The sequence below is a fragment of the Lemur catta genome, chromosome 14 (genome assembly GCF_020740605.2).
Source record: "Lemur catta isolate mLemCat1 chromosome 14, mLemCat1.pri, whole genome shotgun sequence".
Lineage (NCBI taxonomy): Eukaryota > Metazoa > Chordata > Mammalia > Primates > Lemuridae > Lemur > Lemur catta.
The window spans coordinates 9779823-9805843 of NC_059141.1; the positions used below are offsets into that span (position 1 = coordinate 9779823).

A 26021-nucleotide genomic window follows, 5' to 3' on the forward strand; every position below is an offset into this window, starting at 1 on the left:
CCTCATGCCCTTGCCTTCGAGGGTGGTGGAACAACACTCAGAAAAGAATAGGCAGCTATGCCAGGCCACCCTCTCCCTTCTGAGACCTCCAGCTGCAAACAGGTCACCTGACGTTCCAAATCCACCACGTTTAAATTTATCTCACCCTCCAAGGGCGAGCAGATGCTGTGCCTTATCGGAGCACGGCTAGGTGGCAGAACAACGGATGTGACGCGCCCTTATCACCCCAAGGACGGCAATGACGTCTGCAGAGAGACTTGGTTTCCCTGACAATGAAATCAAGAGCTCGTGTGCCGGCCCAGCGGGCCTGAAGGGGACTGGGTCACAAAGACATGTGAGACTCTGATTGTCCTCTTGAGGCCCACAGTCTCATCAAGGGACACAAAGTCAACAAGGGAAGAGGGAAACAGTGTCACCATTCTCTCTGCCCCACTGTGGAATCAGGCAGTGGATCCAATCTTTATTCATTTAATTTTTAATTACAGAAATGATATGCCAATTCATTCTCTTTTTTTAAAATGACCTTACAGATAAAGTTAATGTCCCCTCTGACTTCCATTCCCTCCCCAGGGTAAGCATTGTTAGGAGTCTGGGCTGCAGCCTTCCAGAACATATATATGTCCTTTCAAAGAAACCCACCAGCCCAGAGCACGGGTCTGGGCAGAATGAGATGCTCTCAGCTTCCCTGGGTGAGCTGTGGGGTAGAGGGGAGGAGGCGGCACTGATGGCTACAAGGATCAGGGTGGGCTTCCAGGAGGGGGAAGTTGGAGGTGGGTGCTCAAGGAAGAGTAGGATTCAGATGACTCCAGACAAGGGTCCCAGGGACATTGGACCCACTTCACGTCAGCACAGGAATAGCTGGCCTCATTCATCATTTGGACCCAATTCAGCTGCTCTGAGAAGCTCTAAAGCCCTCTCAAAGGGTCCTCAACCTCTGCCCTCAAACCACTACCACCGTGAGGATAAGGACGACGACAGTAATGACAATTATGGCACTTATGCAATACTCTGCTGGCCCTCCCAGTGGTTCTTGAGATTGGTATTAGCCTCTCTAGTTTATAGACAAAGAAACTGCAACCCAGAGAAATTAAGCCACTTGCTTAAGGTCACACAGGACTGGGAGCAGCAGTACCACCATTTGACCTTGAGGGCAATGACCAAGATCCTTCCACTAGACCTCACTGCTTCTCAGGGGTGGCCAGTGATACAGCTTAGAACCTGCAACAATGCCTTGCACATAGTAGGAGCTCAACAAGTATCTGTTAACCAATTTCTGGTTTAAAGAACACAGGCAGCCGGGTGCAGTGGCGCATGCCTGCAGTCCCAGCTCATTGGAAGGCTGAGGCGGCAGCTAGTTCAATTCCAGCCTGGGCAACATGGTGAGATCCTGTCTAAAACTATATGTAAATTAACATAAAGAAGAAAGAAAGAATAAAGAGCATGGGCAGTGTCGGTGAATAACTGAGTACTAGGCTAGTTCAAGGCAGTCTTTACATTGTTTTCGGGTTTTTTCCATGTTAAGATTCTGTAGCTTCCTCTAGGAATTCCCCAGAGCCCAGAGCTTCTGCTCCTGCAAGGAGTTAAGGCCCTGGCAGGAGGCTCTTCCACAGCCGCCCAGCCCCCCACCCGCCCGCGAGGGCTCGGGGCACTGCAGTGGCACACCAGATGCGGCAGCTACTCGCTGCGAACAGGCTCCTCATAAACGTCAGTCCTGCCGGGGGTGAGGAGGGGGACCTGATTTATTATATAGCTTTTGGACAGTTCCTACAGAAATATTGCCAAACAGTGGAATAATCAACTCTTTCACTCAAGCCTCCTCAGGCTTTTTTTTTTTTTTTTTTAATGAAAGAATAAAGTACGCAATGAGCCTAAGCTAAATAAATAAAAGTGCCACACTTTTGCCCAACAGACCTTTCTGCGTCACTGAGAAATATTTGCAGACCTCAACAATCTTTTATCTTCACGATGACGTTCCAGCCTTCCAAGTTTTAGACATTCTGAGAACTTCTTTGATTTGGGCTCCCCTAATTATCTTACACGGACAATTAGCCTATTAACTAATAATGTCATTATTTGACGTTTCACAGAGCAGACACTAGAGAACCCCTTCTCCTCTCACAGTCTGTCTGCCCTCTGCCAGACCTGTTGAAAATCAGCGAGCTCGTGCCTTGGGCCCACATGGGAAGCACACGCATGTGGCAAGGAATCTCTGTCTTAATACTCATCGCTGCCAATCACAGTTCTGGTTTGCAGACTGAAGAGGAGGGAACATCCACCCATCCACTCACGGTGCCAGCCACGGAGAGTCCAGGACCTCGGGGAACTCACACAGAAAGATGCCCTGGGAGGTGCAGAGGGATGCCACTTCCTCCAGGAAGTTCGCCACTGCTCTCCAGCTCAGCCACCTGTTCCTCACCATCACGGAGCTTTTTCCATCTGTTACCCCATCTTTATTTCAGTCTCCCAGGCTCGGCCATGAATGACCTCCAGGGCAGCAGGGATCAGCTCTGTTCCCCCGTGGGTCGCACACAGTAAGTGCTCAATGAGCACTTGCTGAATAAGCAAATGAATGTGCAGCACGTACTTATAAGATACAACACAGAAAGAGACGGAAACGTCTGCCCCTTTGTGCATGTGACGACTCTCCTGCTTTGGGTACCAGCTGGGGCTATGTGCAAAATGTGTACAAGTCAATACGATGCCAGGGAGTGAAAAGCTTGGGCTCCAGACCAGGGGACCAGATTGTCCTGGACAGGTCACTCTCCTCTTGGGGTCTATCTACCCACCTGTGAAATGGGTGGTTGGACACGACGCTCTCCAGTTCCTTGAGCTGAGGAGTCTGTGAAAACCTCGCATAACTGTGATAAGGACTCAAACTACAGCTTTAGGGGAAGCTGGCCTGGGCCAGGAGCCACCCGCTCACCCTCCGCACGCAGGGGACACCAGACTGTGGCCGAGTCGTGTGATTGTGCCGAGCAGCCCATCCACACCATAAGGAGGACAGGGGTGCGAGGGTGGGGTGAGGGTAGATGCTTTCTCAAATGTCTCCTAGGGTGAGGAGGCTATTATTAGTTTTAGTTTAAACCATAGGCCAAGGTTAAATTTGGGTACCGCAAACACGTCACGGATTTTTTTGAAAGAGCCTCACTTCAAATATTTCACCTCCTTCACCCCTCCGTTCACCCAGTGTCGAATGAGCCCCTCTCACGTGCCAGGCACTGCTCTAGCACAAACCAGCAAGACCCGGTCGCTCTTAGAACATCCAGTCCAGTGTGGGAGACAAAATACCCACGCCAACGAAACAGAAGACGACTTCAGAGGGAGTCATGGGCTAAGAACATCAAATAAACAGCCTGTGGGAAAGGACGCCATCAGATGGAGGGTATGGCTCCTTTTCAGAAGGCTTCTCCGTGGAGATGATATCTGGGCTGAGACCCTGGAAAACAGTGTGGGGTAGAATGTTCCAGGTGGAGGGAACAGCAGGTGTGTAGGCTCCGGGCTGGGGACAAGCTTTCGGTGTGCAAAGAACAGAAAGGTGAACAGTGCAGCCGTGGCTGGGGGGCGGGGGCTGAGCCGGGAAGGAGAAGCACGGCCAGGAGGGTATGGGCGGGGCCAGGGGGCATGGGCGGGGCCAGGAGGGTGTGGGCGGGGCCAGGGGTCCACGCGCTGGGCTGGAGAGAAATGTCATCTTTCTTTGCCCCAGCCTCTAACTGACACTTGGCACTTCCTCCAGCCATGAACATAGACAGAACCCGCGGTGATGTTAGCGACACCCAGGATGCGCCACTGACAGAAACCGCAGATCCATTCTCATCACACCTGCTGCAGACACCTGCAAGTCTCCCTTGTGCTCACTACAGACTCAAAATTACAACAGCTGTTGGACCAGCTGTTATACCCTGCTACTTAAAGTATTAATGAAGAAGGGCATATGTTTTACATCACAAATTTTTAATACCTTTATTTGAAAAGAACCGGCTTCCTTTGTAACCCTGTGTATTCTATTTTATATATGAAAGTGTTACTCTGAGAAGGGGTTTTCCACGGGCTTCACCTGATGGCCGAGTGTCTATAAGCCACGGTGAGGCGTCTGGGTTTTATTCCGCATGGGATGGAAAACTGCTGGAGCGGCTTCAGGAGGGGAATGATTCACAGGCTGCAGTTTTCAGGTTTCAGAGTCACCCTGGCAGCCGGGTGGGGCTGGGCAGCGCGGACGGCAGGAGAAGGCCGTGGGTTTAACCGACCACTGTTCTCGACAGCCCAGAGGGGGCGGCGTCCCGGGGTCCTCCTGGGTTCTGCCCTTCGCTCTGATCGAGAGCCATCCCACCCCACCACCCCACACCCGAGGGGCCCTGTCACCTTGGCACAAAGCCTGCCCCGGGACATCCTCCCAAAGAGCCTCAGAGAGTGAGCTCATGTGTCCACAAGAAAAATAAATGTGGCATTGGCCACTGTTTGGTTTGTGTATTGGTCTAGAAAAGAAATGAGAGTTTTACTTAAGAAAGCTTCCCAGCGGGACCCCAGCAGAGGCTGGGCAAACACCTCAGTGACAGGCTGTAAACAGTCGGAAAGGCCCGAGCTCCGCGGCCACAAGCTGCAGCCCTTGGTTCCCGCCGGCCTTCCTGTCCTCTCCAGCCTCTGTCACACAGCATTCGCCGCAGTCTTTTCAGTACCCTCTAGTGGGACAGAAGAAGCCATTCCCACGCGCCACCAGGCACGTTCCTCACACCCGCCCAGGGAGCGGGCGTGCTGAGAGCCCTGTTGATGGACACAGAGGGGCAGGGGGGATGGGGCCGTGGGGTGAGGTCCACGCACAGAGCCGAGCCCTGTGCTCCCAGGCCCCCGTACCAGAAGTGAACAGGGTGGGGCCAGGCAGACCGGAAGGTGAGGGACTCTCAGGTGCTCCTGGGGCAACACTAGGAAGCTCTTGAGGCTCGGGTGAGGGGATCTGAGGGTCTTGGTTTGGAAGGAGGGGCCCAGGAGGAGCACCAGGCCTTGGCAGGGCTAGTTCACCTCAAAGTCTCCGAGGAGGAGAGAAGTGGAGAGCCAGGGTGCACCGGGCTTTGAGGCTGGAACCAGGTTGCCATGGACTGAAGGTCTTTGCCCCTAACTCCTGGCTGAAGCCTACACCCCAGTGTGAGGGTGTCTGGAAGGGGGCCTTGGGGAGGTGATTTGGTCATGAGGGTGGAGTCCTCGCGGATGGGATTAGTGTCCTGATAAGAAGAGACAGGAGACAGCCTGCTTCCTCTGCCTCTCCACCACACAAGGATTCAAGGAGACGGCCACCCGCACACCAGGAAGCGAGCCCTCCTCAGACACCGGATCTGCCAGCGTCTTGATCCTGGACATCCCAGCCCCCAGAACCAAGAGGAGTAAACGTCTGCTGTGTAAGCCGCCCAGTCTGTGGTCATCTGTGACAGCAGCCGAGCTAAGACACAGTTAAGGAGAAGAAAGAGAGTGGGTGTCCACGTTGCTGGCGTGAACTGCAGCAGAGACGTGGCAGACGGTTCTGGAGTAGCCGGCTGTGTCTGCCACGTCCCAGTTCAGCTCAGCTGCCCCTTTGCAGGGCCTCTGGCTAGAGAACGGGCTGTTTTGGGGGGAAGTGGATGTTTTTTGTCTGCATTCATTGGCATTTCAGGCTATGAGTTTCTCCAGCACCTACTCTAGGCTACAAGGGAGGCAAACAAGAAAAGCCAGGGAGCTCTCTGTGGTGTCATTCCTCACGTCCCGAGGTCCCCAGCCAGGCTGCTTTCCTCTCTTCAGCTTTCAGAATCTCCTTGTGTTTGTTTTACGCGTAATGTGCAGGGTTTTTGTCCTTAGTGGCAAGGACAGGGAACAATGCACCTACTCCCTCTTGTCTGGAACTGCAAGTCTTATACTTCATATTTCAAATTTTAAAGAAACACATCAATCAAATAAAGCAAAATATTAAGATTTTTTAATCTGGATGGCAGATACAGGAACGCTCTACATGGCAGGGACTCTCAACGCTCTTCTGTTTATCGGAAACACTTCCTAAGTTCAGCGTTCACTTACTCATCCCTCCTCGTTCATTCTTTCCTTCACTCATTCACCCAATTCTCGCCTATTGCGCCCCTCCTGTAAGCCAGGCACCGATGACACAGTGGGGACTTTACCAGCTCTAACTCCCTCCCAGGGTCCTTCACACTGGGCTGGGCAAATACGCACCAAACAGAGGCTGAGAAAACGTGTCCGGCAGAAGAGGACGGGAGGCTCTGAGACACCCTGGCCAGGAACTAATTTAAATTCACAGGTCAAAAGAGGCTTCTCCAGGGAAGTGGCCCTCAGACCTGCCTGTGCCCCACGTGGCATTTGTGGCACGACCCCCTGCAGACAGCTTAGCTGTGGCCGGGAAGCAAACGGCTCCCCAAGTGTGGGCTTCGCAGGCCACACCCGCTCCGGCGAGCTCGGCCGTGCGGTTGCCCTGCCCCTCTCAGTCCCCACTTTGCGGATGACTTACTCCTATTTCAAGCTCTCTCCTCCAAGCCAACCCCTCAGCAAGGTCTCTCACAGCAGCCCTTTGGCCCTGGAAATGAGTGTAAGATGTTCCCTGCGGCCCATGGCAAATGGGGAACAAGGTGACAGCCCTCTGTTGGGGAAAAGCTGGGCTCGGCATCCGGGAAAGGCATTCAGGTGGCCAGGAGACTCGCTTGCCCAAGGTAGAAATGACAAAGGCTGGGCTACCCAGGAGCAGGGACCTTGCTGGGCCCCCAGGGATATGGGGAAACCGTGGCAACTGAGGCCCCCGCAGCCCTACCCCAGGCCCCATTCTCTCTAAGCCTGGGTTAGTACAAAGAACAAAACAACCCCTGGGAGGTAACAGGGCTCTCCTGTCTCCCCTCTCAGAAGGTCCCCTGTGAATCATCCATGCGTGACCCTCCCCAGCACGCCCCTCTTCTCCTCCCCAAGCCCCTCCCGCCCACGTGCTTCTGGCAGAGTGAACAAGGACATGCAAGGCCCCCACACAGCAGGGCCCAAGCACGGGGGTGGCTGGTGGGAATTCCAGAAAGCAGGCTGAGTACTGAGGAGAGCCGGTCCCAGCGCTCCCGAGGAGGCTCCAGTCATGTCCCTCACACACACGGTCTCCCTCAGTCCACTCCACCACCCTGTGGCTGGGTTCATGGTCACTGTGTTACAGCTGGGGAAACTGAGGCTCAGCAAGATTAAATAGGTTGCCATGTGGCCAGTAGAGAGCGTGGGATCTGGATCTATGTCTGCCTGGATCCAGAGTCCCTGATCCCACAGGCCAGTGCCACTCTCGGCCCTGAGAACACCCCAGGGACTCACCTGGCGGGGACTGTAAGGACGGAAGGTGGGTCTTGAGGGCTTTTTCCCCCAAGGTCCTTTAGCATCTCCTTGCTTCACCAGCTCACGTCTGCCTTCGATGGGTGTGTGCAGGCAGCTTCCTCTATTTCATAAACACCAACGAGGTGACTCTCGCTCTGCATGGGGCACACGGGGCCAATAGCCGCTGCCCGCCCTCACAGAGGTGCTCCCAGGGTGTCTGGGGTGTCCAAGCGGCCGGCGCCAGGACCAAGTAAGCCTGGGATGGCCCATAAGTCCCACCTGGCCTGGCCATGTGGAGATGCCACTCAGGAAAGCCAAATAAACAGTCATGAGTGGCTTCATATTCCAAGGCAGGCGCGGGGCAGCTCACCCACAGCCCTGGGCAGAAGTCCCCAGAACAGCCGGGCCTGCGGAGTTCTGGGGAACAGAGCATGGTGTGTCCGGTCCCCACGGGTCAGTCTTACAGAATGTGCTCAGCACACCCCTGTCCCCCAACAGCAACAAGCAGAAGAGGAGCCTCCACACAAGGCACAGGGAGAAGGGCCAGTGCCTCCCAGAATGGGGGACCCCCCGTGCCTGCCTCCAGGAGCCTCGCCCAGTCACCCCGGCCTCCTCCCCAAGCCATGTCCCGAGTGGGCTGGGACAGACCCGCTGGCATGTTTGGCTATGCTGATCCCACAGGAGACAAGCCCCCTGGCACTGCGGAGGTGCCCGGCACGGGGTGCTGGAGAAGGGCACCGGGCTGTGCCGAGCTGGGTGGCTCCTGGACGAGCACAGACATCCCCTGCGAGAGGGAGGGGGCCCTGATGCTCACCACCCCCCCCAGCTCCCAAACCTGGGGCTGCTTCCCAAGGGCAGGGCCCCCAGGCTCCAGGAAGGGTGGAGAACGGGGCTCAGTGCTGGACCTGGCCCACCTCCACCGCCCTCCCACGAGCTGTGCAACTTTGGCCAGTTATGGAACCACTCTGTGCCTCAGTTTCCCCATCTGAAAGGCAGAGTAAAATAACAGCTCCTACCTCAAAGGGTAATTGGGAGGAGATAATTCTGCCCAGTGCACAGCAAGTATTCAGTGAGTGCTGGTTATTTCCTTATGTCAGTTAGCAGAGACGTCAGCCTGGAGCGCCTGCCTGCTTTGTGCTACTGTGTCACCCGATGTGTCTTTGACTCACTGCACAGATGGCTTCGCAGTGAACCAGCTCCGCGCTCCCCCCGGGCGGGACAGCTTACCTATGGTCCTTCGGAGGTCTTCACACTGGCTAACGTGAGGGAACTTCAGGATTTCCTTCCACTTCTTGCTTTTCCCTTTGCGCTTTCCTCCGCCCCCTGCAGAGATGGGGAGAAAGATGTCGGGCTGAGCTGACGCTGGTGTTGGCCAAGGCTCAGAGCCTGCCCCCCCCCTTCCCAGGGAGCCTGTCCACCAGCTTCCTGGGCTGAGACAGCGGGGACAGCCCAAGACACACACGCATTTCCTCCCAGGCCGGCCCCAAGCCTGAAAGTCCCCTGCCCAGTCCTGGGTGCCCCTCTCCCCGCAGATAGCAGGGCGTCCTGGGCTCCCCTGTGCCCCACCCACGCCCCACGCCAGGTGTCCCTGTTCCTCCTCGGCATGGCATTCCCACTGCTGTGCAGCCCGCATGCTGTCGGGTCTCTACCCCCAGGCTGGACCACGGCCTTCCTGAAGCAGCCACCAGGCCTGTTACCATAATGCTCCCTTTGGGCTTGGGAATCTAGTGGACTGCAGCCCCCACGCTGCCCTCATTTGTCCTCATTTCCTGTGGAAAGTCCCCTTCCCCAACGGAGGCCAGATGTTGGGGGACACAGACTTCCATTTCCACTCATCTTGGGTACCCCCTTCTTCTCCCTCCCTGCAAACCCCAGAGTCTGAGGGTGCACTGCTCAAGGCTGGAAGGAAGGACTCCTGAGGGCTCGTCCTGCCTCTGTCCTCCCCAGCGCACACAAGTAATGAACATGCACACATAAACAACATGCATGTGTAAGGAACACACGTAATGTACACACACAATGAACACGCACATGGAATGAAAGTGTGGAACGAACAGGCACGAGTGATGAGCACGCGGAGCTGAGGTGTGTACGCAGCCTTCCCGTCTTCCTCGCCACTCCTGGGGGACACACGGCAGAGCACTCAGGCGTGCAAACAGCAGCGGGGCAGGCGGGGAGGGGGGGTCGACTTTGTGCCCAAGTGTCCCTGAGCCCACCAGTGCTTGGTCCTTGGACCTGGTGCTCTGTGCTATGTGGCTATCATCTACCCCTACCTCCACCGTGCTCCTTAGCAGCCTTTTGGGTCCCCCAGTACCTCAAGATTTTAAGGGCCCTTTACCTGCGTTCATGATCCTGGGCAGGGCCTTGGCCCCCTCGGCCCGCTCCCTGCTCTGGGTGGGTGTGCAGCCCCTCCAGTCTCTGGCCCTCCTGGGAACGGTCTAGGCAGGACAAGGTTCCTCATCTGTACCAGCAAACCCAGGGGTGCCATGTGTAGATGGGCTCCAGGCCTCCCCAGGCCAGCCCAGCCAGCTCCCCACCTTGCTGTGGCCCTGTGGCCTCCCTGCGTTCTGTGCCAGCCTGAGCAAGCACCCCGCCCTCCCTGTATCCTCGGCGGTGAACTGGGGACAGTAAGACCTTCCTCTCGGGGCTGAAAGGAGGGATAGGAGGTAGTGTGTGTTCTGCAGCAGGCGCAGAGCTGGGGATTCCTAACTGTCATCTGAGCTGCCCTGGAAAGCTGAGGTTGTGGCCCTTGTCAGCGAGTGGGCCAGCCTCTGAGGATGGGACCAGGACCCCCTCCTGGTGGCCAAGAAGCAGGAGAGGGAGCTGATGGGGGAAGGACAGAACGCCGGGTCCATTCCTCTGTCCTCTGCTCATCCTGTCCTCAACCAGCCCCAGTTCCCTCCTCTCAAGTCTCCGCAGATGGCAAAGGCCTCAAACTCCCAGGTATGGGATGAATGTACATTGGACACCTGCCATGGCCAGGCGCCAACTGAACGTGATCTTGTTTAATCCTCAGAATGACTCTTTAAGGAAGAATCACTGGGCCCATGTCACAGATGAAGAAACAGACATCTGAGGTTGTGTAACTCACCAGCTGGTGGCCTGTCTGACTCCACACTTGCTCTTTCCTCCGGCCGGAGCCAACACACACACAAGCGTACACACACTTGCACGTGAATAAACCCTCCTACTGGCCCTGAGCTGGGCCAAGCCCCTCACCTGCACCCTCCCGCAGTCTTCATCCTCTCTCTGTGAGGTGGGAACGCTTATAATCCCACTTGACAGACGAGGAAACCGAGGCATGGGGAGGAAAGCAGCAAGTTGACTATGGCCCCACAGCTCATGAATGGCCGAGCAGAATCCGGACCCTAGGCTCTTGCCCTCACTATTCTGTCTGCAAATCTCCCCTTTGGGTGTGCCGAATACAAGAGAAATTGTCAGAGGATCAGACAGAAAGCTGGCATCACACCTCAAGGGTGATACGGCATCCGGTACCAGTGCAGGGCCGGCGCTATAGCTGGGGGCCACACCTGTGAGCTCCCAGAGAAGCCGCCGACAGGACCGGAGGCCTGCAGAGTCATGGGTTTGACCCACACGTGGCTTGTCTGCCTGCTTGTTCGCTGAACCAATTGCCAACATTTGAACATCAGCAGATTTCACATACAAATCCAGATTTTGGACTCCCTCCCACGGCCAGGCATCCCACATGGCAGGAATCAGCTGGGGCTGGGCAGCAGCTGCCCCGTGGACAGCACATGTGGCCTGCAGATGAGCCTGTCCCCACCAAGCTGAGGCCCTCATTGAGGCGGCCTGTGGGTCCACATGTGCACCCCGCAGGGAAGCGCCGCCCCCTCGAGCAGTCAGCCCAAAGCTTAGGCTGGCGGTCACAGCTCCCGGCCCAGCACCTCCCAGCCTGCAGGCCTGTGAGGGCCCTCCGGCCCAGTGCACTTGGCAGCCACTGCGAAAGGAAGACGGGCCTTTGGTTAGGAGAAAGCACCGCCCCTCTGGCCTCAGTTTCCTCGTCTGGGATCCGGGAGGGTTATGCCAGGACAGGGCACAGAACCCTTTCTGCCAAGAGTTTTTCTTTAAGACCCCCGTAGGTGAGGCGAATGATGAGGGAGCCCACGGTGCGGGCGGGGCGGGGAGGGATGGGCAGACAGCAGGCCAGGGCCTTGCTCTGACCTTGTGGCTCTCACCTTCTGAAAACACCCAGCGCTTGGCCTCGCCTCTGCCTCCGCACACACTCCTTCACGAGGCTTTCCTGGATGCTCCCCGGAATCGAGGGGACTCCAGCCTCGATCGTCCCTGGACCCCTGGTCTCTCCACTGCTGCACCGCGCCTGCCTGCTCGGGCTGGGAGGAGACCCCTCCCCCATAACCATCCCCTGACCAAAATGCTTAGAGGAAAACAACACAAGGGGCCACCGAAGGCACCTGTGGCCCAGAACCTCCCAGGGTGGCCCTTGTGCAGTGACTGGGCCCGCTGTTCCTCAGGGCAGGAGGCACCGGCTCTTAGGAGCTGAGGCCCTGGAGTCTCCGGCGGTCCAGTGCCTTCCTAGCTGGGCGTCAGCCCCGGGGGCGAGCGGGAGGGAAGGGGCGAGGTCTGGGGAGGCACACAGAGCCTCTCCCTGTCAAGGGTGCTTTCCGCAGCCTGACACCACCACATGGTGGGGACTGACCCTTTTTACATAAGGGGAACCACTTCAGAGACATAAGGAACGGGCCCAAGTCACACAGGAGCCAGCCCAGGTTCCGTTCAAAAGGCTGACACTCTGATGTGGGCACAGCCAGGCAGAGAGCAACCTGCCAAAGCTCAGTAAGGCGAGGAGGAGGAGGATGGAGGGAGGAAGGGAGGGGCTGGAGCCCCCTCCAGGCCCCAGTAGCCTGCCTGGCTGCTCAGTCTGGGGCTTGCATCCCCCCAGAGGGCCCCACCAGGAGGGTGGGCAGAAGCGTGGGGGGCGGATGGGAGCAGGAGCGTCAGCACACCCCAGCCCCCCAGCGGCTCCACCCTCTACAGGACCAGATGTGGGGAGCTGACACACAGTTCTCCTGACCCCAGAAGGTTCCATGGTGCCACAGTTCTCAGCTGCAAGAGCCTGAAACCTCCCAGTCGGACGGCGTGAGCGTGTGGGGCAGCGAGGGCATGTGAGGCCTGTGGTCTGTGGGCAGGTTCCAGCACCTCCAGGCCCCACCTCACGGCCACACCACAGATGGGGTTTCTAGAGCAGAGAAACCTCAGCCACAGCCAGAAGGATTCCACAACCTCAAATGAGGAAAACCAAAACCAACAGCAGGCCCAGGAGCTGGTCACCATGGGGACACGGAGACAGGCCCTGCCAGGACTCTGAGCCTGAGGGAGGAGCACCTGGGGGAGGAGGAGAGGCTGGGGACAGTCCTTCCTGGGAAACCCTCATGGTGAGTGCAGTGCTCAGGCTGAGCCACCTCCCGCCAAAGGCTGCCTCCCAAGTGACAGCTGCATTTTACCAGGGACTTCCATGTCCACTGCCTCTTGGCCTCTTCACTGCAATATAAGGGGTGTCACTGCAGCATTATCTGAGCCCTGCCACGTACCAGTTGTGTGGCCCTTACTTAAGTCACTCAGTGTTTTCTCCTGCAAACTAAGACATTGCTACTCACTTTGCATTGCTGTGTTAAGGATTACACCACACGTGCACAGTACCTGGCACAGCACAGGTTCCACTAAATCTAGCCATTGCCACCACGACCATCGCCACCACCATCACAACCATCATAATCATCACCACCACCACCACCAGGCTACGTGTGGATGAGAGAACTGGACACAGAGCTGGTAAGGGACAAACAGCGGGTCTCAAGCCTAGGTCTTCTGACTTCTGACTCAAAAGTTCAGCCATGTCTCTCCCCTACACCCCCCACACCAAACACACACACACACAACTTCCCGACCAGCATGATGTCTGCGCCTGTTCCAGCGCCGCGAGGGGCTGTCATGCATGGGCCCATGATTTGGCCCCACTCTCTCTCTGACCTCACCCCTCCCCCTCTCACCTGCACTCACTGCAGCGCACTCTTCCCTCCGCCCCCCAGGCTGTTCCCACCTGACGACTGGGCTATAGCTCAGGAGTCAGTACATTTCTTCTGTAAAGGGCCAGACAGGGCCTAGGTCACATAGATAAAATGTAAGCAAATGGGCATGGCTGCATTCCAATAAAACTTTATTTACAAAAACAGGCCGCAGCTGCATTTGGCTCTGCGAGGCACAGCCTGTCTTATTCCCTCTGTCTGGAACCCTCTTCCTTCTCCATGGGAGCAAACAGCCTCAGGGTCAACACATTCGCCTCCTTTAGGTTTCTGCACAGCTCTCACTTTTCCATGGGGCTGAATCCTTTTTAAAAAATAATTTATTGAAGTGAAATTCACATAGCACAAAATTAACCATATCGGAGTGAACAATTCAATGGCATGCTTCTACCACCTTCATGCGGCTCCAAAACATTTCCATCACTCAAAAGTGTTAAAACGCTCTGATCACCCTTCTTAATACCACAATCTGCCCCAGTTGCTGCTTCACTCTCTAATCCCTCTTTCTTTTACTTGCAATGTTTGATTCCCACTGCACATTCACTTTGCAGCATTCTGCATGGCGGACCCAGTTATCCTGCTCTCTGCTCACGGCTGCCGCTGCCCCTCCTTGCACTGGGATGTAGACTTCACAGGCAGGGCAGGGCTCTCTGCTCCGTTCCCTGCTGTCTCCCAAGACCTAGAACGGTGCTAGGACACAGTAAGCGCTCACTCAATCTGTGATGAATGGATGGATAAACAGTCGGGCAGGCAGGGCCAGAAGGGAAGAGATGGCTTCCAAATGGACTTAGAGCCACGCTGCACACTATGGGCTTCTCTGAGCCTCCATTTTGCTCCCTGAAAATGGGAACACAGCCACCTTCCCAGCGAGGGGTAGGACATACACAGCCTCCCAGCCCTGCCCTGGGTGTGTCTCTTCCCACTTCACTGCCGGTTATCCTGACCCTGGACCAGGAGCCCCTTCTTCTAGGATGGCAGGGAAGAAAGAGCAGGGCTTGCAGCAGACGGGCAGGGTTGGACTGCTGACTCCTCTGCCCACAAGCTGAGTGGCCACAGGCCACTTCCCCAACCTCTCTGAGCCACAGTTTCCTACCTGGCATAATAACCAAATGCCCTTTGCAAAGGTGGATTGCAGAATGTGCTCAAAGCTCTTGCACTGTGCCTGGCAGGGTGTGGGCTGCTAACCCGACTGCAAGCCCTCCTGCTCCCATCCCAGCGCCCGCCGCCCTTCCCCCCAGCCTTCCTCTGCGTCTCTCTCTTTTTTTTTTTCTCTCTTCTTTTTCTTTTTTCTTATTTTGGGCCTCAGTCAAAACTTCCTCTGCGTCTCTTTAGGACATTTTCTTCAACAGAAAGCAGACCCCAGTCCTCTTGCAAACACTATTGACCTTCTTAAAAACGGCCTTTCCAAGGAAAATAATTTTTTAAATGTACTTTTGTGCTTACTGTGCTTTTGCCCACACTGGTTTTCACAGTTGAGAAAGTCTGGCCACAAAAATTGACATTTCACTACAAGAGTAATCCCCTTCTCTCAGCAAAGCCCAAATTTGGTCACTTTTGTCTTCAGTCTGTTTGCTCTGGTTGAAGGAGGAGAGAAAGTGGGGGAAAGGGAGGTGAGCGACCCTGAGCTAAGCCCCTGGCAGGTAGGTCGGCCCCTGCCTCGCAACTGTGGCTATTTTGTTGGAGAAATAAACAAGACTATTTGCTCAGGAAAAATTCCCCAATTTTTCATAAGATATTCATAAAAATATTTGCATTTCCCTGTGAGTAATGATTACTTCTGCTCTCCCCAGAAGTTTTGCATCACCTACTTAAAACAAGCTGAACAGACTCTTTAGAAATCCTTCCCAGTCAAAATCTGCCGGTGTCTGGGAGAGCTGTGATGTGGACATAGCTGCGTAGGCGCAGGCCGGGGGAGTCTGTGGCACGAAATGCTCAGGATGAGCAAAGCCCTGACCTAAGGGCTTCACCTCCGTGATCTCTGAGCCTCACGACAACACGGCAAAGGAGATTTATTTTGTAGATGAGGAAATAAGCCCAGAGAGGACAAGTTGCTGGCCCAGGGGCTGAGCTGGGATTTGAACCTAAGAACGTCTGGTTCTTAACACGCAGTCCATGAGGATGACACGGAGTTAGCTCGAGGGACAGATGGGAGCTGGGCTCTAAGAAGGTTCCCCCAAAGTCTGAAGCCACCGAAGCACACAACAAGCACACCACAGAGGGAAGGGTCCCCGATGCAGAGATGAAGTCTCCCAAACCGGAGTCCAGAAAAGAGCTCCTGATTCCTAGCTACCTTTACCCCAAACATGCTCCGCTCAAGGTCTCCCCATCTCAGCCAATGGCACCACCATCCCCTGGCCACTTGGGCCAAACACCACGGTGCCATCCTGACACCACCCTCCTCACCGCCTCCGTGGTGAGCAGACCCCCAGAGGGCCCGGTGATTCCTGCTCCCTGTGTGGCCTCCTCCAACACAGACGAGAAGCTCAGCTGATGAGTCCTCTGGTCCTTGCAATCAATCTGTGAGCTACTGAGCTACGTCCCGAGGAAGGCACAGGAATCCCACTCTTTGTGCTCCTGGACGGGACCAGAGAGCCTCGCCTTGGGTCCTACAGCACTGGCACTTTGTCCTTAAAGAGCAGCTCAAGACCGCATCTCTATAGAAACAACTCTTTCCTTTAAAGGCTGTTTAAATTCCTGACCCAGTAAAGCCACTTTCTGGGGCCCTACTCACCTCCAACAGCAGCAGGGCTGAGGCCAGAACTGTCCCTTCCAAGCTTCCTCCAAAACCCACGCAGTGCAGTGAAATTCCTAAGGGCTTTGGAGTTAGACAGGCCAGGGTTCATATCCGGTTTTATGTTTGTAGCTGTGCGACCCTGGGCAAGCTGCTTACCCTCTCTGAGCATCAGATTCTTGAAGTGTAAAATGGGGAGATACCACCCTCTTCAGAAGGTTGCCAGGGGACCAAATGAGATCATGAATAGAAAGTGGTTAGCACTAGTTGGTGCTCAGCAAATGTGAACTGTCACTGTTACTTGCTACCCTAATCCTTGACCTCTTGTGAGGGTCCCAGGACCTGGGGGTTGAAAGGGGCCTTACCTGTCCTTGACTCAGCCTCCCCAACACTCCCACCGGACCCTGCGTCCCTCAGCACACCTCCTTCCCAAGGCCTTCCTGAGTTCAGCTCTGCCGCCCCCAAATCCCTCCCATCCACTCAGCAGACCCTGCAAGGACCCTCTGAATCCCTGGCACATGGTCCTTGCCCTAGAGAACTGACACGTGCCCAGGTGACAGCGATTCTGGAGGACATGGGCTCTGGAAGAGGGGGCTGTAGGGGCACAGGGGAGGGGGAACTGGCCTAGCCTAGGGGTCAGGGAAGGCTTCCTAAAGGAGACAACCCTTGGGCTGGATCCTCTCTGCTCAGGGGCCACACAGACCCCCGTGCCAGCCCTCCAGGGGTGTGGTGCCAGTTTCCAGCTCGGCTCAAGAGCCCAGACACCAGCCCTCCAGGCCTCAGCCCCGGCCTCCTCCCTGGAGGGAGCTCCCAGACAGGCTCTGGAAGATCCGCCCCCTCGGGAAGGACTTCCTGCCCTTCAGCTCTGTCTTGTCGGGTGGGGGGGTGGGTGGGGGATGGCCAAGCCATCCTGCCAGCATTCCCCAAGCCCCACAGGGCTCCCTGCCTGAGGGCTGAACTTCCCCAGAAACAATACAGTTGCTGGGCTCTAATTCCAGGCCCAGGCCCCGGAAGCACCACAGGAAGCAGCTGTGCCTACACAGCCATCCTCTCTAATCCTCACAGCCACCTGTGGCAGACCAGCCCAAGGTCACTCGGAGGAAAGGAACTTCCCCACAGCTCCTTTCCTGCATGCACCTTCCCCTCAGCTGCCTGGGGCAAAGGGACGCCCGGCAGAGCAGGCTGCTCCCGGGAAGGAGTCAGGGGACCCAGAGAGGATTCTGAGGGGGCCATGAGCCTGGCCCACACATCCCACAGACAACTGTACAGAAGCAGCAGCAAGAGCCCCCACCACAGGCAGAATCCTTCCCAGCCACTTCTACCATGAGTGCACGACTCCAACAGGGCTGCAGTATGATACCCATTTCACAGACGAGGAAGCTGAGGCCAGGGACAGAATGGGGCGTGCATGAGATGCCTGGTCAGTGATGGGCACCTGACCCTGATCCACCAAACAGGAGTTGCTGTGGGCACAGCTCTGGTACTCAAAGATGAACCAGGGCACCTGTGTTCCCTGCAAGGGCCTGGGCCCTGACCATGCTGGCTCAGCCTACAAAGATGTGCTGGGCACATGGTGCAGACCAGCCATAGGTGACCACTCCCAGGGGACCAAGGACGATTCCTGGACAGGTGGGTGCCCAGCGGCAGACTCACGGGGCAGCATCTAGGTTGGGGCCCCAGGTTCCCAGTGACCACTTCCCCTCTGCACTCTTAAGCAGCAACAAGGCAGCTGGGCTTACAAAATCTTCCTCAAAAATGCTTCCGTAATTGTAAAATGACCACAGGGGTGCTGTTTGGAAGATTAGGTTTTTATCCCTAGGAATTCAAAATCAAATCTGCACGCAGAAAGGGCAGCCAGCCACAAGGAGAGAAGATGGTTATATTAGTTTTCTATTGCTTCAGTAACAAATTCCTGCAAATTGAGAGGCTTAAACACAATACAAATTTATTATCTTACAGTTCTGGAAGTCGGAAGTCTGAAATCAGATTCACCAGGCTTAAACCAAGGCATTGGCAGGGCTGGTTCCTTCTGGAGGCTCTAGGGGAGATCCATCTCCTGGCCTTCCCAGCGTCTCGAGGCCGCCCGCATTCCTTGGCTTGTGGCCCTTCCTCCATCTTCAAAACCTTCAGTCACTGGTCCTGCCTTTCTCAAGCTACATCACTCTGAACTCCTTTTCCATAGTCAAATTTCCCTCTGCCGCCTGCTTGCCAGGATCCCATTGTTACATCTGGCCCGCTGGATAATGCAGGAGCTTCGCCCCCACCTCAAGAGCCTTAACTTAATCACACCTGAAAAGTCTCTTTCACTATGTAGGCAACAATATATTCACAAGTTGCAGGGATTCGGATGTCAACATCTTGGAGGGCTGTTATTCAGCCTGTCGCAGTGGTGACTAAGGCTGCATGCTCTAGGGTCAGACTGTCTGAGTTCAAATCCCAGCTGTGTAATTTACTAGCTGTGTGACTCTGGGAAAGTTACTCAACCTCTCTGAGCTTCAGCTGACTCCTTTGGAACCCTATAGATTTAGGAGTTGATGAGGTGATGCATGTAAAGCATTTAGCACAGCTGAGGAAGCTCAATGAATGAGGGCAGCAGACTCAAAACGAATGGATATCAGAGCTGGAAGGGACCGTGGTGACCACCCAAACCCTGCCCCTCACTGAACAGCTGGGGACAGAGGCCCAGGGAGGAGAAGTGAGTCCCGCAGTTTGTATTGCATTTTCTTAAGCAACCCCCCAGTAGTTCTAACCACTGCCTGGTATGGACAGGCCCAAATAAGGGTCCCCCTGGCCCCCCAACACCCTGCACCCAGGAGATGCTGGAGGATGCTACAGCCGGGGGAGGGGGGAGTGCTCCCCAGCAGGACGTCTGCAGGAAGCACCTGCAGGTGCCGCAGCCCTGGCCACAATCTCTCACCCACCCGCCAGGCTCAGGGCCAGGGGCAGACACAACACATCTTTCCCCAGGAGACGTCAGCAGAAGGAATCTCAACGAGAGACTCCGAAGACCCACATTCAGGGCCAAGAAAAGGTGCTCTGGACTCAAAATGTCAGCTGGTCCCTGCTTCCTTCCCTCACTGTGTGACCTCGGTTTGGGTCGGACACCCCCACTCTGGGCCTCCGTGACTGTGAAAATGCCTGGAAGGCACATGCGTGCCAGGCTCAGGAGACAGTGGCTGTCTCTGAGGTCACATTGTTGCTGTCACCAAGGACCAGCCGTTCAGCAGGACGCTTCTACCCTCCATCCCCTCCACGTTCAACATGGCGGTTTCCTTCCTCCACGGTCTCATCCGCTGTCCTGGCCCATCAGCAGGGCTGCCCAAAGCTGCCTCTCCAGCATGTCTCTAGGATTTTTGCTGAGTCACTAAACACAGTCTGGACGAAGCCCAAACTCTGAGTGATCCTATATCCCCAGTTCCAGGAAACACCACACCCTTCCGCCCTCTGGATCCAGAAGGGCAGGAGAGTCAGCCCCTCCAGGCGGAGCACAGAAGTCTGCGGGGTCAGCACCACGCTGGCCCTCTAGGGTCAGCAAGGACCCTGGGTCTGGCTGGGAGGGGACACCATGTGAAGGGAGATGAGTGGATTGCGGGAGCCCTGGCCGAGCCCCAAACCCAGGAGACGCCCTGGACCCTTCATTCCCTCCCCTACCGTCCATCCACTGAGTCCACCCCTGAGTCTGTCCCTCCCTCTGTTCCTACAGCTGCCACGTGGACCAGGCCAGCATCCTCACCTGGACCAGCCTCCTCACTCTCCTACCTCCCTTCTTGCCGCCTTCAAACCATCCCCACCCGGCAGCCAGTTAGTTATTCAAAGCCAAATCAAATCATGCAATTCTCTCACTTTAAACCTCCAAGATTTCCCCCCGCCTCGCGCCTCACTCCCCACCATGACCTGGCACACGCCACTCTGGACACACATGGCCACCGCCTAGCCTGTGCCCCTGCCGTGCCTCCTGCCCATTGTCCCTTGCTGGCTCTTTTCTGACAGCTGTGTCTCGACTCATGTGAGCCCCACACATACCCTGAGGCTCCCCAGGCCCCATCTAAGGCAACACCTCCATGTACACTGAGTCTGTCTCATTCTCCCATCTAACCCGGCTGCAACTCAGCAACCAGAGCCTTCATCACCATCAGAGATTATCCGCTCATACACGTATAGATGATTCATAAATATAACATGATCTTGTTTATTTCCTGTTTCACTCTCAGCCCATCCAGCCCTTCCCTCAGTGCAGAGCCCTTGTCTGCCTTGGTCACTGCTGACCCTAGAGCAATGCTGGACACACAGTTAGCCCTCCATGAATACACGCGTCCATCCGCTACTCATGGTGCAAGCTCGGGAGGGTCACAGACCCTCTCTGAGCCTGGAGGTCTCCCTCTGTAAAATGTCAAGGATTGGATCCAGCAACCTCTAAACTACCTTCTTTCACTGACTTGGGGGGGGGGACAGTGAAGAGGAGGGTGGTCACGGAAGGAGGGGAGCAGATGCCTCACCAGAACCACCTTAGCCCCAGTGACAGCATTGCATATGCAGATGTGCAGCAGTGGGGGGGCATTGGTGAGGGGGTACAGGGTGGGGGGGCTGTTGGTCACCCTGTGGACAGCGGCTCCTCCACAGGCCCTGGCAGAGCAGCCCCGGGAACCCCAGACCTGTGTGTGGAAAGAACCCAGCAGGTCTTCACCCTTTCCTGCAGCTCCCAGGCTCTGCAGCCTCTGCTCAAACACCTGGATGGTTCTGCTTTCTGGCCCCAAGAAGTATTTACATTTTGATTAAGTCTGGTTTGAAACCACCAGGTAGGCTGGCATGAGGCCTGATGCACCCAGCCAGCCCAGCTGTAATAACAAGGTGCGCTGGGGAGCAGGTAGCAACACAGGCTGAGGGAGGAGTCGCCACTGTCCCAGGGGCCTCCGGCCCCACCCTCTGCCTGACGCCGCCTGGGAAGAGGAAGAACAGCCGACTCCTGTGAACCGAGGCGAGGCGGGAGCTGCTCCGGTGAGCCCGGGGCTCTACTTTGGAAATAAACACGTAGGGCAAGGAGCCCTCACCTGGACACGGGAAGAGTGCCCCCTGCCCTTGGGCTCCTCCTGCCACCTAGTGTCACCCAGGAAGCAGAAAGTGACTCTGTTCCAAACTGGGGACTTGCACAAAGTCACATTTTTATCCTGGATATATTCTGAGGACTCCGCTAACAAGTATGATTGTGAGACCTCAACAGGCTGGGAGGAAGCCCAGTTACTTATTTTACTAGTTTCAAGTCTCCTGAAAGTGTGATTCTGGAAGCAGCAAATGACACCAGAAGGAATGTGGAGTCCTGTGTTAAGAATTCCCACTGGTAAGACACGCCCCTGCACACGCTCCCTGCCACCCCACATGCAAAGCGGAAAAGTCCAGGAAACTAACAAATGCTTAAAAATGCGTCTTTCCTTCATCTGGGCCCTTTCATAAGAAATCAAGTCTCCTTGACAGAAAGTGGGATTCTGCTTGTACCATCTTGTGCTACAACGGCAAAAAGATTAAGTATGTGAACTCCAAGAAGCTGGCAGTGGCATCTGAGAGTTCTGGAACTCGATGGGCAGGAGTCCCATGCTTGATTAGTAACGTCTGCCACTGACACGGGCGGGGGGACATGCTATACAGGTTACATGTTTGCTGTTTAGGGTTATTAGATAAACAGCAAAAACAGCAGTGGGAATTTGGAAAGCCCAGGACTTGATTGGTCAGGAAGCACAGTCAAAGGAACTCGAAAGGAGAGGCAGGGCCTTCAGTAGGACCAGAGATGGCCACTGGCAATTTCTAAGGCAGAGGACAAATAACCTCAGAAAGATCAAGTCACATCCTCAGCAGCTATGGAATGGGGAGTGTCGCAGAGCCACCTCTGTGGAGTGGGTAACACACCCCCATCTGGGACGTCACTCTCAGCTCCCAGAGCAACACAATTCCAGACAGAATTGTGCCAGGAGGCGGGAGGGCATGTGACCGTTAGGGCCCAGAAAAAATTACCCAGAGTTATGAACACAGTTTGGTGCAGCAGTGGGAGGGTGATGGCAGCGTGGGTGTCCCTGGTGACAATATCCCATTTAAAAAGCCAAGAGGAGCAGCTGGAGCACGGGACAAGCAGTGGCTTCATCCAGGTTACGCGGGAGTGGGATTCACGGCCCGACAGCAGACAGGCCTGCCCAGCGGGGCACCGTCGGCAGGTTTTGAGGACACAGCAGGCACCTTTGCCTGTATGTTTCCGCCTCAAAGTGGCAGGCTGAGACAAGGTGCCTGGGACAGCCGCCCCACTGCAGGGCTTCTAGCTGGGTTCAGTCTGAGCAGGACAGCAGCAACACGGATAATGACAGCGTTAGAAAGTGGGTTGCTGCGAATACCCAGTACACGGGAAGACCAGGGAAGCCGAGGCAGCAGCGAGGATGAACTGCAACTATGTCACCACGGCTGAGTCCCAGACAGCGGCGAATGACAGCAGCCGGGCGCAAAAGGGCGAGCGCGGTGTGGCTCCATTCACACGGAGGGCACACGCGGGCGAAGCTGACCCCGGTGTTGGAATCCCCCAGGGCACACGGGGCCTGGAAGGGGGTTCCTGGGGTGCTGGTGGTGCTCTGTTCTGTGGCTAGGGTCCCCCCGGCGTGTGCTTTGTGAAGACCCACCCAGCGGTATGTTTATGGTTTCTGCACTTTTCTATACAGACGGTACACCCCAATAAAAAGTGTACCCCCCCTAAAATTGTCTGGAAGTCTTTTGTAAACCTCTAGGTCAAGATATCAATAGAAGGGTGAGTCTATTAAAACACAGTGCTATTGATCTGTTGGAAATAAAAGGCAAGTGAGATAATCTCCAAAGTCCTAGTTTACCCTAAATTGGGGGGAAACTATGGGAACCTTGTCTTCTTTCCCAGGACTGTGTGTTTCTAAGCGGGGCCAGTGTGTAGGGCGCAGAGAGGGCAACCTCTGCCCTTTACCAGCTGCACATCAATGCCTCTCTCCAGACCGGGGTGCCCCCTTGCCACCCCGCACACCCACACTACCCAGATTGCTCCCCACGTCTTACCACCCATGCTCTTGCCTCTTAGGAGACACACTCTGGTCTGTGAGCAGGCGCTGGCAGTGTGACCCCACATTGAGGGTCGAACCCCGTGGCTAGTCCTTTAGAAGGTAACACACCAGTCTTCAAATAAACTAAATGTCAATTTTTGCCCCCTCCAAAAAAGAGTATTTACAGTCTCCTTCCTTGCAGGCCCACTTCCTGCACACCTCTCAACTTTAAAAACATATTTGCCAACTCTTGTAAAAACTTGCGGTGCAGCAGCACCCTGGATCAAAAGGCACGCAGATTTTTCCACTCAGCTGCAGCATTTTCCTTTAGGGAGAATGACACGAAGTTTAAAGAAAAATCCAAACTCCTGGCCTGAGCCTTTGCGGTGGGGGCCTGATGCCAGGGGAACCGAGCGCACCAGGAAGATGAAGGGCTGCCTCCCCTGGAGAACGTCTGCATAGACGGCGGCCCATGGCAGCCTGGAGGGAGCGGAGAGCCCAGTATGCCACTCCTGGCTCAGTCACCACGAGGCTGGGGACACCTTCAACCCACCCCTTTTCCAGTTCGCGCTTTCCTCACATATAAAACAGGGCATGAGATAAACCCCAGTGGTTTTCAAATTCTTTCATGGGGACCCTGTGGGGTTCCCCAGGGACCTTCCCCAATGACCCCCAGAACCATTACAGTGAGGCACGACAGGTTTCTAAGACACTTAGGCACATTTGGAAACTACTGAATTAGATGAACTTAAGGGAAACCCAGGATTCTACTGTCTCTCCTGGCATGAAATATAATTCCAAGGATCGGCATTCCTCGGCCTCCCAGAAACCTACTCCAACATTCATCTATTCATCCCATCAGTCAATAAACACCCATTGTTCTGGGCACTGCAGGTGAAAGAGGAGACGAGGCCTGGTCCCTGCACTCCTAGGGTGGTGGGGGGCAGACCTGCCAGCTTTAGGAGTTCTCACTCAAGGGGGGCCAAGTGTGCAGCCACAGGCGTGCGAGGAAGTCTGCAGAGAGAGTCAGGGAAGGCCCCGTGGAGGGTGGTGTTTGAGCACAGGCTGGAATTGGCCACGAGCAGGGCGTGTGGCTGGGGTAAGCGCTGCTCCCGGCAGAGGAACAGCATGTGCCAAGGCTCAGTGATGGGAGAGCAGAGCTGACCACACCAGAGCTCGGAAAGAGGGGAGGAAGGGAGCCCCGGAAGTGAGAGCAGGAACTGTAGCAGAAGCAGTGGGTCCTGGAGGCTGTCTGTGGAAGCCCATCTGACCGCTCTGGATAGCAGGATTTGGAGATGCAGGAGAAGGGTGTCTGGACGAGCCCCTGGGCCATTTGTGGAGGCAGGGTGGGGAAGAGCAAGTTTGGAGATAAGAAAAACAACAACGAGTCCCATTGGAAATGCTCGGTGTGAGATGCCCAGGACACCCGGGCAGAGACAATGGTGTCCAGACAGGGACCTGGGCTGCAGGTGGAGGGATACGTGGTCGTCATTCAAGAGCCCGGCCTGCCGTTGGCTCCTCTGCCCGCCGGGCGTGTGGCTGGGTGAGAAACCTCAGGTCTCTGCTCTGTTTCCTGTTCCCCTGGGTAACTCCCACTGGGTGTCAGCTCCCCAGAGGTAGAAACACATCTGCCTTACTCAGCACCTGGAATCGTGCCGGGCACACAGCAGGAGCTCAATGATCTCGGCGAATGAAAGAATACGAGAATAAACGAGCAAACAGTAGCAACCTCAGAGCTGCATCGTGGGGATTAAGACATGTGCAGTGCTGAGCACACATATGCAGAAAGTGCTCAATAAATGTTACCTATGAGTAGAGGTGCCTCTCCTGGAATGCTGAGGCTTGAGCCCAGGGCTGCCAACGTTTGAGGAAGAAACAGTAGCCAGAAAGGCTAAGGGAGGCCCCAGCGAGGCCGGGCCCTGCGCCCCAGGAAGACGCAGGTTTCCAGCAAAGACAGTGAGTCAGCTTCAAACGCTGCTGAGAGGTCGCCAGGTCAGAAGGAGACGCTCCCACTGGGTTCCACCCAGGAAGTCTGTCCTAGTCTGTTTTGTGTTGCTATCACAGAATACCTGAGTCTGGGTAATTTATAAACAATAGAAGTTTATTTGGCTCGTGGTTCTAGAGGTGGGAAGTCCAAGAGCATGGCAAAGGCCTTCGTGCCGCACCATCCCCTGGTGAAAGGCGGAAGGGTGAGAGAGCAAGACACCACCTGCACTTTGATCAGGCCTCCCAGGGCCTCCTCGGTGAAACCTTTTCTGCCACCCCTGCCTGCCCTCCCAGCCTGCACATCTCTTGCAGCTGCCACTGAGCTTTGCGGCAGACACTGAAATGTGCCCGGTCAACAGCCAATGGTTCCTCTGCCTTTACTCCTTGCGGACAGAGTCTGCCTGTAACTATGGAGTCGGGAAAAGCCAAATATGTTCCCAGCCTCCCTAGCAGCTAGGGCATGTGTTACGTGATTGGGTTCTGGCCAACAGGACTGTGGGGAATCTGCTGGAGAGATTTAGGAAAGGGTCAAAGTGAGGGATGAGAAGATAAAAAGCCCCTTCTGCTGGACATCTAAACAGGACTAGATGTGATGCCTGGAACTATGGCAGCCATTCTATGACATGAGGAAACAAGCCTGAAGACAAAGCCAATACCTTGAGGATGCTGGCAGAGAAAGAAGGGAAGAACTCGGGGTCCTTGATGGCACTGCTGAGTTGCCAAGCCAGCCCTGGGGCCACCTAGTTCCAGGATTCTCTTTATGTGGGATCATAAACATTTGTAAACTATTTATAATCAAGCCTTATTTCTTGAAGCCCAAATCATCCTGAAGCCCAAATAAACAGGTTTTCCACTTATTTATTCAACTAACATCTATTGAGTGCCTACTGCGCCCAG

The 26021-nt window shown here is 55.5% G+C and overlaps 1 protein-coding gene across 1 annotated transcript in view; it reads right to left on the reverse strand.

Annotated features, from left to right (window-relative positions):
• The window catches only part of GRK5 (G protein-coupled receptor kinase 5), a 185386-nt gene that overhangs the window by 96967 nt on the left and 62398 nt on the right, over window positions 1–26021 (reverse strand). The window contains exon 2 of the mRNA XM_045569276.1: window positions 8536–8631. Within this exon, the coding sequence (XP_045425232.1) occupies window positions 8536–8631 (96 nt within the window). The remainder of the gene's footprint in view (window positions 1–8535; window positions 8632–26021) is intronic.